Below are 13742 nucleotides of genomic sequence, written 5' to 3'. Positions count from 1 at the left end.
GAAACAAATGTTCACCTAGTAAGGAGAAACACTAAAAGGACATTAGAGGGAGGAAGGAAAGCTGGCCCTGAAACTAATGTAATTAAAGGGACATTGTATAGGAAAGAAACACTGTTTGATAAATCTTATTTTTTCATAAATGCAAAGACAGATAAGTCAGAAGAATCTCACATCATTTTCAACATAATGACATTAGATGCAAATGATGCGTTCCAATATGAATTATATTATTGCATCGTTTGTAAATAAATGAAAAAAAGATCTGTCACACTTGCTTTATGAACAGAATGTCCCTTTAAGTCAAGAGTTTAAAGGAGGGGTTGACAGCAAACATTGCATCCTGCGGTGCTCACTGATCTCAGGAGGCTTACAATGAATTGCTGAACACTGTGTGCCAGTGCTTCTGCGTCACCTGGGCCTGCACCAAAGCTTTCAACTCACAGTCAAAAGCTACCCTCCAAATGACCTTCACCTCCTGGATTTACAAGAAAATGAGTTTTACTCCTTGAGCTGGTCCATTCCAACAAAATATCTCACCTAGTTGCTCTGCGGGAATTGATTTCAGATGTGGTTGTTAGATCTTACATTTGTCACTGTGAAGTGATCAGCTTAACCACAATAGTACCTGGCCAATGCAATTGTATCATTTTTGATTAATAGCACTGCTTGTACGCATTTAGCATACAAGGTGTATTGGGTCCAGCTAAACGATAAATTAGACAACCATAACAGTTGAAATGTTGACTCCCATCTCGAGAAAGCAGTTTGAGTTCCAAGGTTGCTGGTCACTAAATGGAGTGACAAATGAGGGAAGGGCTGCCACTGTCTAATTCAGCCTCCAGGATAATTAGGAGTGGCACTTTCCGTTAAGAACAAACTGGCTATTTCTTGTGATCGACACCTACTTCAATTAGTCAGTTCCAATGAAAGCCAGTTAAATAAGAATTTAAATGGTACTGCACTGTAATCTTCACCTTCTATTTGCACAATATGACTTCATGACATATGACAACGTATCAATGAAAATGCTGGTCATAACAGAAACCCTGTTTGCTAAGTCATGTGAATTGAGATTTTATTATTTTTTTGTTTGGAGTATATCTTTTTAGAATTATTAGCATTATCAAAAAAAAATCAGAAATTTTAAAATGCTGGAGTCACCCGTAAGATTTTAGTTTTGGCAAGGTTATCCTGACAAACTTACATTATTATCTTTGACCTGAGAAAACAGAAAGTTTTTTTAAAAATTAATCAACTGCAAAGCCCATTTGCCAGGCTTTTTAATCATACCTATGGTACCCGGACCTGGCCAGTAGTCAGTCTCCACCTCAGAAGTTTGATCGGGATCTGGAGCCTGGGCAGCTGGGAACTTGGATGACTTGATGATTTCCTCGCCTCTCTTGAGTTGTGCTGCCATTGCAGCTGCATCTAGAGTAGCAACCAGTGGGAACTCAGCACGTGTTACTGTGTCTGAAATAGACTGGGGGTTTCCTACCAGCCTGATGTAGGCTTTCAGCACCTTCCTCTAATCAGTGTAGCGTTAGTGAAATTTCTTCATCACAGATAAAAATCATATTCATTTGGCATAAAGTTTCCATATTCTGTTTTGCGACTAAATCATCGTATTAAATATTTTATAATTGGTTAGTTGTAATAGAAAATATGATAAGCCATTATGGAAAGAACTGCAGCACATTTAAGGTAAAATTTACGAGACCTCATATTGTAGGACCTGCTATTCAGCGAATAATGTGTGGCTTATATATTAGATTTAGAAGTAATTCCTAATTCTGCTCTCTGCACGCCATAATATTCACTGTAGTTAGCACATGTGATTTAAATACTCTGTCTTAATTTAATTTAACATAGCCATTAATTTTGTACAGTGTAGAATTTTTTTTTAAATTTCAGTTGACATAGAAATTGTTTACAAAATGCAAAATAATGATTACTTTAAGATGTTGGCTGCTGTGAAGGCATTTTTCATTTAAGAGAAATCCCCCAGACTCCCAGTGAAGAGATGCATTCGAAGGGAGTGCAGATTGGAAAAGCATTGATACGGTGTTGCAGCCCTATCTCCAATCTGCAGTTCCTTTGATCATGGTTCCCCATGGGGAGTGCAGGATAAATGAGTTTACCCGTTAATGTAAATGAGAAGTACTTGTTTACTCTAACAAAAAGCAATGAACCACCTCTTAAAAGACGTTCCTTAAATCTCATTATGTCCACTCCATTGTGCTATTCTATTCATCCATTTGACTGACGTCATCTTATTCCTACACACTGGACTCGACTAACATGTCTAATCCTAATGGTATCCCTCCCTATGTTCTCTAGATCTGTGCCTCTGCATTTACCCTATCCTCTCCTGGTTCACTTCCTTATCCATGAAAATTTGCTTATGTTCACCTATTACTAAGAAAGATGGTCCTCCTTAACTTTCTTACTACCACCCTATTGTACTTGCAACAGTTCTTTCTGAGATAATGGAAACTGTTGTAAATTGCCAAATTACCCAGCAGCTTGAAAATTCTGGCCTAATCAATAAATATCAATATGGTTTATGACATGGCTATTCTACTGGTGATCTTGTTGCCTGGTACGTGCCTCTGAAATTCTGTACTTGAACAATTTGGTGAACTATCTGTCCTTGCTTTGGACCTCTTCCAAAATCTATGACAAGATCTGGCACAATGCCACTCTAAACAAGTTACTGCTATTTGCCCTCACACCAAAGGTAGGTTTATGGCTACCTAATGTTAAATTCTCCACCCCAAACCCCCAGCAGGGAATCACACTTGTGGGTTGAAGACAGGGCTGTAGTGTTGCTTCGCTGACCATTCTCTGAGTGCAATTCCCTGCAGATAGAGCATTGGTGAATTTACCCTTTAGTTTCCTCTTAAATTGCTCTGCCTGTGTTGTAGTTGGTGGCTTATTACCTGACTCTTTTCCAATAACTCAGGGGTTGTTCCCTATATCAGCACTTTATTGAAATCAACACTCGTTGGAGTTCCCAACTCTAACTCAATCTTTCCCAGAACCTCAAAACTGTGGAACTCCATACCGCTCTTACTATTTCCTTCCACTTACAACCTTCAGGCTTCACATCCCCAATCACTACTTGCCGATTTACTTTGTCTCTTTTTCTTTTTTCAGCTTTAGTCATGTCCCATATTATGGGCCTTGGTTTCCAAAATTTAAAAAAAGTCCTGTCAGTCAATTTCAGAACTAACCAAAAGCGTAGCTCAGTGATTAATGAGAAGTTCTTTTGATCACATGTGATAGCTGAAAGGCTCCTGTGTTCAATCTAACCGTGAGGTGTTACATTCATGCTATGTTACTATGTGCTTGGAGCACACCTGGTATTGTTTAGAGCAACTATTTTTATTTGATTTAGTCCATGATAATAATGAAAAAAACTTCTCATTGCAAACTTAGTAGGAGGTGAAAGTGTTTTCCTGTATCTGAACTAATGAAGCTTTCATAAATAGATGTCCGAGTGTAAGTGTCTGTTGGTTACTTGCTGGAAGTTTATCTGGTTGTACTAATGCTGTTTTAGTGATGAAAGAACAGGAGACATTTTTACAATGCCCAACTAACAGGTTGCTAGTGCCCCCTGGTGGCCCAGATGAAACATTAGGGAACTTGTAATTTTTCCAGCTTTCAGCTCCAGTTTACAGGCCTGTTCTTGTGAGTGCTGGTCAGGTGCCTATAATGCCCTGTCACTGAAGGGTGACCACATGAGGTATTATATCACAAAACCTAATGATCGTTTTTGTATATACAGTGTTACCAAAAGGTCAAGCCTGCAATAAACTGGTAAGAGTTCAAGGAATACAGGCTTGGTATTTGTGGGGTGGAATTTCTGTGGGAGTATCACCGATTGTCCGCTGTAACTTCAGCAGAAAATCCTCAGAAACTCCAGAAAAATGGCATAAATGCTAGCATAAGAGAAGTGTTTATTTATAGTATAGATAATAAATCCTTTGAGGCTTATAATAGTTCCACACCAATCCATTAATTAAATAAGATAAAATGTATTATTTTTATGTTGTGCTATCAACAGAAATACGTATTTTTTATTGTGGTATAAATCAATCACTATTATTATACAGAATACAGTTTTAAGGAAAAATAGTTGCTGGGAAAAAGGCTTGTTTATCAAAAGCTGAAAAAAATCCTTCATTCCTAAAATGTTAACATTGTATCCAACAGTAGGGTGGGTAATGGGTAAGTAGTTGGTATGCCCTGTACCCACCAACAGAATGCTGGCACTTGTCCCTTGGCACAGTGCATTAAAATGCCAATTATCCTGCATCATAGAGTGACAGGATCTGGATGTATGGACTATACAGTGACTTCCTAATCTTATTTGAGCCACCAGGAAAGGCACTGATGCCCATTCCCACAACGATGAGAAATTGGAAGATGAGTTAAGCAGGAACTGTAGGGGACTAGAAAAGGTTTCACCTTCTTGGTTAGGGAACAACGTCTGTCAGGGGAGATGGGAAAAAAATTAAAAGTTTTTCCATACTTTAGCAAATTTATCAACCCGATGCTTCTAGTGGGAAGTCACATTCAAAGAGAGCACAGGTCAAAGATAGTGCTGCAACACTGTAAGGCTAATTATATGATCCACATTCCCTTTGAACGTGGCTCCCCATTAAGAGTGTGGGATTGGTGAATTTGAACCCTTTATCAGATAAAATGCAGATCCTAAAATTGAACTAAAATGGAATTTGAATTGAAAATTGAAAAAACTTAACGAGGTTTTTCTTCAATTTAAATATAGTGGGTTTCTCTGATTTGTTTTTAAAAAAAGTTAAATGAGTTTATATTATTTAAACTTTCCAATAACAATAATCTTCTGTCATTTACATTTGGCTGAATAGAAGCATCAAGACTAATTAGTTTTTATTTAGAAAGACCTACAGGTTAAGGAAATTCACAAGCAGCATGACTTCAAACAGTACTTACACATTAATATGAGTGTTGTTAGTGGGAAAACAAGGCAGGCACATATTAATGGAAGGGAGAAGTAGAATCATGAACATGAGCAAAATAATAAAAAAAGAATGATGAGAAAACAAGGAAATGGATCTGGTATCAACTTTGAAGCATGCATTAAATGGATGTAAACAAGTACAGTGAACAATTCTATTCAAATATGAAAAACAGCTTTGGCACAGTCATTTTTTTCAAAATAATGAATTGGATATTGAGTGGTGCAGTTGGTAAACACGCTAGACTGTCACCTATGAGACCGAGATGTGAATCCATCCCAGAATGTGGGATGGAAATCTCCTCCCTCCACTGACTGTAGGTCCTTGGTGAAATGAGTTTGGCAGCCTCATTCTAGTTCCAAGTGAACTTGGGTCTGGATCACAAACTGTCTCTAATTAGGCACAAATTTGGAGTGAATTAGTAATCTCACCCAGGGAGACAATAAGGTAGCAAGCGTGTAAATGGAAAAAAATTTACACCGGTGCAGTAGGGATGCTCTTTTGATGCTTGATGCTGACACGTGATCCAAAATGGAAAAAATTTCTATTATCTAGCTCTGGTGAAACCAAAAAAGAAAATGCACCAAACCTCTCTCCCAAAAATCTTTCTCTATTTAATACTCCATCCTGCCCATCTTCATGTTGTCTGTAGTGTTCTTACTAGGTGGGACAGTGCTTAACAAGACTGCAGACTCCTCCAGAACTGCCACCAACACTTGACTGGTGAGGGGAAGATGGACAAAAGTATTGCTCTTCATGAAACTCTTCACATTGGATTTGACTTTGTTAATTCTGGGAATTGGTCTCATGACCATTGGACCACAAAGCAAATCACTTCAACTATCATCTTATCGAGCAGCTAACACGACAAGAGATTCTTAACATTCACCACAGCTAATATCTCAGGAAAAATACATTCAATTAGCTATTTTATGGGGGAAGAGCAAAAAAGAGAATTCAGTGGTGCAATAATATAACAAGTTATCAGAAGTCAAAAACAAAGAAGAAAGGGACTGTACCATATTGCTTGTAGATAGGGGGCTTTCTGTATATATTAGTCCCTTGGTCTGTGGAAAGAAAGTTAAACAGCTTGTTAATTATTACATAACACCATATGAAAATGAATCCTTTTCAATATTAATATTAAGCAAAGCTGAAAAGGCACAGTGATCCAATACAGGATGTAGCACAAATAAGGGCAAACCTCAGTGTGACATGTTAGTGTGCATCAAAGAGCTTCAGCAACAACACAGCAAAACACAACTTGTGTAGACACCAACACTGCAAACTGCAAATACTTCAATATATATGAATAAACAGAACAAGGATAATGGCAACAATTTATGATTGAGTTCTCCACTTTTTACATGAAGCTTTGTATGCCACACAGAATTTCTGCTTCTAAAGTTTTCATTGAAGTACACTGTTCAGCCCACATCCTGTTTGAAGTACCATCTATTGAGCACTGCTTTTTTCCTGGTAGAAGCCAAAACCACAACATAATGCCGAATTTTGCTGAGTGACCTATGCTTGGCATTGCAGATTCCTAGCCAGGGACTTATCTGAGTATATTCAGGATTGGTGACGTGTATTAAATGTGAAGACTACCACCATCATTTGAAATGGGATGGGATGTCGCAGGCTTGGTTCAGAACCAGGGCAGGCTCATTTTAGCACTTGGCAGTGTTAGTACAGTATCATGCAGGATCACAACAACAACAATTTGCATTTATATATTGCCTTTAACATAGTAAAACGTCCCAAGGTGCTTCACAGGAGTGTTATCAAACAAAATTTGACACCGAGCCACATAAGAAGGTATTAGGACAGGTGACCAAAAGTTTGGTCAAAGAGGTAGATTTTAAGGAGCATCTTAAAGGAGGAGAGAGAGGTGGAGAGGCGGAGAGGTTTAGGGAGGGAATTCCAGAGCTTAGGGTCTAGGCAGCTGAAGGCACGGCCGCCCATGGTGGAGCGATTAAAATCGGGGATGCACATGGGGCTAGAATTGGAGGAGCGCCGAGATCTTGGAGGGTTATAGGAGTGGTTGAGGTTACAGAGATAGGGAGGGGCGAGGCCATAGAGGGGTTTGAAAACAAGGATGAGAATTTTAAAATCGAGGGGTTCCCGGATCGGGAGCCAACGTTGGTCAGCGAGCACAGGGGTGATGGGAGAATGGAACTTGGTGCGAATTAGGATCAAATAGGACTCCAAGGTTGTGAATGGTCTGGTTCAGCCTCAGACAGTGGCCAGGTGGCCAGGGAGAGGGATGGAGTTGGTGGCTAGGGAACAGAGTTTGTGGCTGGGACCAAAGACAATGGCTTTGGTCTTCCCAATGTTTAGTTGAAGGAAATTTTTGCTCATCCAGTACTAGATGTTGGACAAGCAATGTGACAAATGAGAGTCAGTGGAGGGGTTCAGGGAGGTGGTTGTGGGGTAGAGCTGGGTGTCATCAGCGTACATGTGGAATCTGACGTTGTGTTTTCAGATGATGTCGCCAAGGGGCAGCATGTAGATGAGAAATAGGAGGGAGCCAAGGATAGATCTTTGGGGGACTCTAGAGGTAACAGTGCGGGAGCAGGAAGAGAAGCCATTGCAGGTGATACGCTAGCTACGACTGGATAGATAAGAATGGAACCAGTCGACGGCAGTCCCACCCAGCTGGATGATGGAGGGGAGGTGTTGGAGGAGGATGGTGTGGTCAACCATGTCAAAGGCTGCAGACAGGTCGAGAAGAATGAGGAGGGATAGTTTACCGTTGTCACAGTCACATAGGATCAGTATGGCACTGTGCAGGGTAAGCACAACACCAGGTGGGCTCAGTACATGACTAGTCCGGCTCAGTACAGCATCAGGCAGGATCATTAAACCACTGGGCAGGGCTGGTACAGCTCTTGGCAGGAACAGTATGGTACAGTGCATGTTCAGTATGTAACTGGGCAGGGTCTATATGGTACAGGCCGGGCTTAGTATGCTGCTGGACAGGCTCAGTGCAGCACAAGACATGCTTGGCAACATTGGTATGACATTATACCAGGTCAGTGTGTCACCAGGCAGATTTAGTGTGTCACTGCATAGGGTCAATATGTTATTAGGCAGCCATTCTGTTATTGGGCAAGGTCAGTGTGTCATTGGGCAAGGTCAGTGTGTCTTTGTGCAGGGTGAGTACAAGGGTGAACTCAGTTGGAGGAGGTTTATTTAGACACTGTTTTAAATTAGTCAATATCTTAAGCATTTGCACTTATGACTGACAGCTCTCAGAGTTTTAGAAGCAGTGCTTGAGTATATCAAAGTCAACAAGTCTAAATAGTCTGATACAAATCTTAACTCTCCAGTTCTAAATGGCAGGAACTGAGATCAAAAAATAAATGATTTGAGATTATCAATCTACAGTATCTTCATTAAGAGAAGTCTCTCAAACTTGATCATGAGTGATGTACTTCAATAATAAACTGCTCGAAGCAAAACACTGGGTCGTGGAGCATTACCGCTTCATTGTTGCTGTTATGCTAAATAAACATAAAACACACAGAAAACGCAATGTGCTGGGAGAGATCTGAAACAACTACACAAGATTCTTTAGTGTGCCTCCGGTTAATGGATGTGCCAAGAAAATTTGTCAATTTGAAATTTGGTTTTCAATTTGTAGTTTCTAACGGGGAAGTAACTGTGTGTAGGAATGGAAAATAAACTCGAAGAACTATGCTTATGGTCGTTTTACTTCACCATTCCCGTCTCAAACAGATCGTATTCATTTCTGTATTTGCAGGAAGATATCAATGGACTGGTCAGATGGGCAGAAAAGTGGCAAATGGAGTTCAATCCGGAGAAGTGTGAGGTAATGCATTCGGGGAGAGCTAACAAGGCAAGGGAGTACACAATAAATGGGAGGATATTGAGAGGTGTAAAGGAAGTGAGGGACCTTAGAGTGTATGTCCACAGATTCCTGAAGGTAGCAGGACAGGTAGATAAGGTGGTTAAGAAGGCACATGGATTGCTTTTCTTTATTAGCCGAGGCATAGAATATAAAAGCAGGGATGTTATACTAGAACTGTATAAAACTAGTTAGGCCACAGCTTGAGTACTGCGCACAGTTCTGGTCACCACATTACAGGAAGGATGTAATTGCACTAGAGAGGGTGCAGAGGAGATTTACGAGGATCTTGCCAGGGCTGGAGAATTTTAGCTATGATGAAAGATTGGATAGGCTGGGGTTGTTTTCCTTGGAACAGAGGAAGCTGAGGGGTGATTTGATTGAGGTGTACAAAGTTATGAGGGGCCTAGATAGAGTGGATAGGAAGGACCTATTTCCCTTAGCAAAGGGGTCAATAACCAGGGGGCATAGATTTAAAGTGATTGGTAGAAGGATTAGAGCGGAAATGAGGAAACATTTTTTCACCCAGAGGGCGGTGGGGGTCTGGAACTCACTACCTGAGAGGGTGGTAGAGGCAGAAACCCTTGACTCATTAAAAAAATACCTAGATGTGCACCTGAAGAGCTGTGACCTGCAGGGCTACGGACCAAATGCAGGAAAGTGGGATTAGGCTGGGTGGCTCGTTTCTCAGCCAGCGCGGACATGATGGGCCGAATGGCCTCCTTCTGTGCCGTAAATTTTTTATGATTCTATAATTTGCTTATTTTAATTCATATATTATCTTTGATGCCTGCAGGTGGGAAATGTTTTCATATCATCTAGTTATATTCCACCAGAAGAAATCAGGGTAATACTTAATTTTCCTGAGACTGACAGCAGAACTGGTCCTAGTGGAGGTCAAGAGTTTCTGTTTTAAGAGTGGATTTTAAGGGATGAAGATTTGATACTATAGCACAACATATCCAGAGATTCAACTTGGTGCACTGGCCTGACTGTTCATTTTGTCTCAGTGACCCCGCTTGTGAAGTCATACAGTTTTCTAGCTTTGGCCCTAGCTTGTACTCACAGCTCCTTTCTTTAGCTTAGGGAGTTCTCAATTCTCATGCAAAATCCTCTACACGTACAATAACTTTCCTTGGAATAATGAATAATGATTTAGCTGGGTAAACGTATTGCCCATTTTGGGAAGCGAGGTATACAAATCTGAAGATCTCAGGCCTGACCCCCAGTCTGTGCTTAGTTAGCTGATCCCAATCAGGCAGAGATAAGGGGTACTTTAATTGGCCTGGGTGTCCCTGGGCTAGAGAGGGGATAACTCAGCTAAGGTTATCCTTACTGAATGCTATCCAAGATTCCCACTGGAACATGCGTGCATGGGACTGTCAGGTGAGCACAGGTTTCTGCTTGGCCTTGATGCCTCCCTCGGATGGAATACTCTACTGACACTCACTGTCTAGGCTCAAGCAAGAATGGCCACTTAGGGAAGCTACTGGAGGGCAGCTGGACCACACCCTAACCTGAGGACTATCATGACAAGAGGGGAAAATTGGAGGAAAACAAAGAGTGAATTCAATTGAGACACAGTCTGCTTTCATCAAATAATAAATTGTATAATATGAATATAATTTATATTAATAGATTGTGATTGTCATTCTGTGGATTTATATAGTGACATTAATATATTTTCACATGAACATCAGGGGCCCCACTTGTCATGCAAACCTTCTCAGTGTATATTCCCAGCAAAAAATACAGCACTATACCAAAAGCCTAGCTGTGCTCCCAGCTTATCTGCTCAATTCAATAATATTTTGTTGCAGCATTTTCTGTGCCTTGCTGCAGTGTATTTCCTTGCAGTTTTGTTACTTGACTTGTGTGATACAAAGTAAATCAGTTTTTAGTGAGTCATCGAGACATTTCCACCACTTATCCTACAGCTTTAATATCAGCCATCCTTTACTTTTCTTCTGGGTGTCAAACATCTCTCCACTACTGCAGTTCAGTCTTAAGAAGCCAATACTGAAACTATTTGTCCTGTAAGCAATATATTTCTATTTACTATGCATGCCTTATATTCTTATTAATTACACACATGTTTATGAATAGTAGTCTTTTGGTGCCATATTTTCTGTGTCCACTTATGGAACAGACCTAGAAGAGACCAGCCCATCTATATTGTAGTCAGACTACATTTAAATGTTGCAAATATGTTCACGTTCACATAGCTTAGAATTGGGATCTACAATAACTGTTTAGGATTTTCTGATTTTCCTACAAACCTGATGCATCTTCACGACACACAAAAATGCTTTAGGAAGCAGTTGACAGATGCAGGCCTCCAGAGTGGTTAAGGTACAAGCATTGAAAAGATACTGCCTGTGTAGTCCATTATTTTTCCCACAGACATTGCTGCTATAGTTTTGCTCCATGCTGACCAGGCTAGTAACATACCGTCAGCTGAAGAAAGTGTGTACTGTTTACATGTGTTTTGAAGTAAAGATAGATGCAGGATAGAGATTAAGTTGTTGCCTTTTGTCATATCCAAAAAGGGACAGATTAGGAATTTTGGTACGAGTTTTAAAGTTTGCTGCTGAAAATAAAACAAAGAATTGGATTTAAAACGCAATCTTTTCAATTACATTTTAGAAACTTCAAGACCAAATTGGATGGGTGGGAATTCCAATAGATGTCGACATGTCCTTTACACATAACCACACTGTAAAAGCAGTTTCTCCCAGGTGATCTGTATGCAACCCACACTTTCTATAGAGTGCCTGTGTTAGAGAGTGCCTGTGTTAGTGAGTGCCTGCATAGGTTTGCTTCGTAAGTGTGAACATAGATTGAAAAATTGCATCCAAAGAATCTGTGAGGAGAGATGGAGACAGGACATAGAGATAGAGACATTGCTACAGCCTACACTGCAACACTGATATTGATGTGATTTAATTCCTACCTGGAAGATGGAAATGTTTAGGGGCCTGAACATAAGATGGTGTTAGAGGCCTGCTGTCTGGCCGATTAGGGAGAGGGGAGTTCCGACCGCTGGACGGCTCATTGCCTCCAATAAGAAGAGTAAAGGATCATAAGAATGGGATAGAATTTTTTTTAAAGTGTATACAACAAAAATGGATGAGCAGTAATAAAATAAAGTAAATTCAAAAATTACTTTACAACAAGGTGACTCCAAATACATAGTAAAGGTGGCTTAGTTTAACTATCGAACTTCACCCACACTTAAAGTATGTTAACTTAAAAAAAACTTTCACCTAATGATGTACTGCAAGATTTTGCTTAAAATAGAATACATACACATCATTCTGTATTAACACTCTGAATAGAAATATTTGAATGGTCCTGGACCATTTTGGAGTAATTCTATAATACATCACTTCAACATCTAATTTGGCTATATACATATTTATATATTAAGGTCAAATTGTAATCTAATCCCAGAGGGTTAAAGAAACTACAATTTACGCCAAATAATTGAAAGTTTTCCATCACATGAATAAGAAGTCAGTGAATGTAAGTAATAATTTATAAACTGAATTATCTGAATAGAATGTCATTTTTATCGCTATCCTTTCATTAATCATCGAATGTATTACAATTTTGAAAGGGCTTCTCTTCAAGATGACCAGTTAGTCTGTATAAAACTGAAGAAAACTAATAGTCATAATTCACTACACATGAAATATTGTAAAATCTAACGTAAAAATCTGTATTTGATTCTCATTGTAAGCCCTCTAAGTACAAGAGGTTAATTATGCACAACATAGCTTGTACAAAACATTCACAATTGACTTAAATACTGAATTTTACATTAGATCTACTCCATTCCTTAACGAAATGATTGACACCATCATGCTCGAAATAATATGTAAATAATCTTGAAATATCACTTAAAGTGTCTAAATTAAAGAGCATCCTGAGCCAAACAGTTACCAAAGATGTGGGTTTCTGCCATTCCAGGCTTCACCACAACACAACTACAGCACAGACCCAAGACCAAGCAGTAGAGGTAACTCCAAACATATTACCAGCTGCAGTGACAATGTCTCCTTGGAGTTGGGTTGCCAAATTACTGTTTACCACTAACACCAAGCAATCACCTGAGAATACCATCAGCACAGGACAGTGGAATGGCTCTGGCCACTGATATGACTCAGAAAATGCGACAGCAAAATGTGAGACTAATGAATGAAGTGTGCAGATAAGCAGAATCTTAAAACGCTCAGTACTTCTCGCATTCTGTGGTACTGTGTTAAAATACATGCCTCACTTCCTTGTTCAAAACAGAATGTGATAAAATTCCAGGTTAAGGAAGCTATGCATTTGTGGCAACAACATTTCACATAAAACATTTATTCAGCATGCTTGTCTTCAAAGCTCTGTCTTTATCTCAATCCTTTAAGGGTTAAATAAAAATATTCTCCTTTTCAGCATCCATACCATGCAAAGGCAAAACACAACACAAGAATGCCATGTTTTCTATGTTTGCAAGCGCCACAGTTTGAAAGTAAAACCATGAGCAGTGACATACCTATGTAGAATGAAGAAGCTGCAACATATTTGAAACACAGACAGGTAAACAAAATGGAAAAATAAGAATACAGGAAGCATGCTGCATATAGGAAGTGAAGAGTAACATATTCTGGTTCTCAAACACGTTCTGTGAAATGAGTTCCAGTACCAGGGCTCAGTGGATGCAGTAAATATTTCTCCTTTTTTTCCCCCCCAACATAATCCATTTAACCTTCTACATCGAGAACAAGAAACTAGTCTGTCCTGCAAAATGGGTAATTGGCGACAGCACCCCATTTTGGGATGACTAACACACTGACGTCGTACATTATACAAAAAAAATT

At 39.6% G+C, this 13742-nt stretch overlaps 1 protein-coding gene across 10 annotated transcripts in view; it reads right to left on the bottom strand.

Annotated features, from left to right (window-relative positions):
• The window catches only part of ablim1b (actin binding LIM protein 1b), a 350583-nt gene that overhangs the window by 25501 nt on the left and 311340 nt on the right, over nucleotides 1-13742 (bottom strand). For 9 of the 10 annotated variants that reach the window (XM_068002162.1, XM_068002165.1, XM_068002161.1 and 6 more), the window contains 2 exons: nucleotides 6023-6070; nucleotides 1291-1428 (listed from right to left, as the gene is read on the bottom strand). In XM_068002162.1, coding sequence (XP_067858263.1) covers nucleotides 1291-1428; nucleotides 6023-6070 — 186 coding nt within the window. The remainder of the gene's footprint in view (nucleotides 1-1290; nucleotides 1429-6022; nucleotides 6071-13742) is intronic. The other variant, XM_068002167.1, reaches the window with a different exon arrangement.

Source organism: Heptranchias perlo, chromosome 21 (assembly GCF_035084215.1).
Source record: "Heptranchias perlo isolate sHepPer1 chromosome 21, sHepPer1.hap1, whole genome shotgun sequence".
Classification (NCBI taxonomy): Eukaryota; Metazoa; Chordata; class Chondrichthyes; order Hexanchiformes; family Hexanchidae; genus Heptranchias; species Heptranchias perlo.
This window is presented reverse-complemented; position numbering and strand designations above follow the sequence as displayed.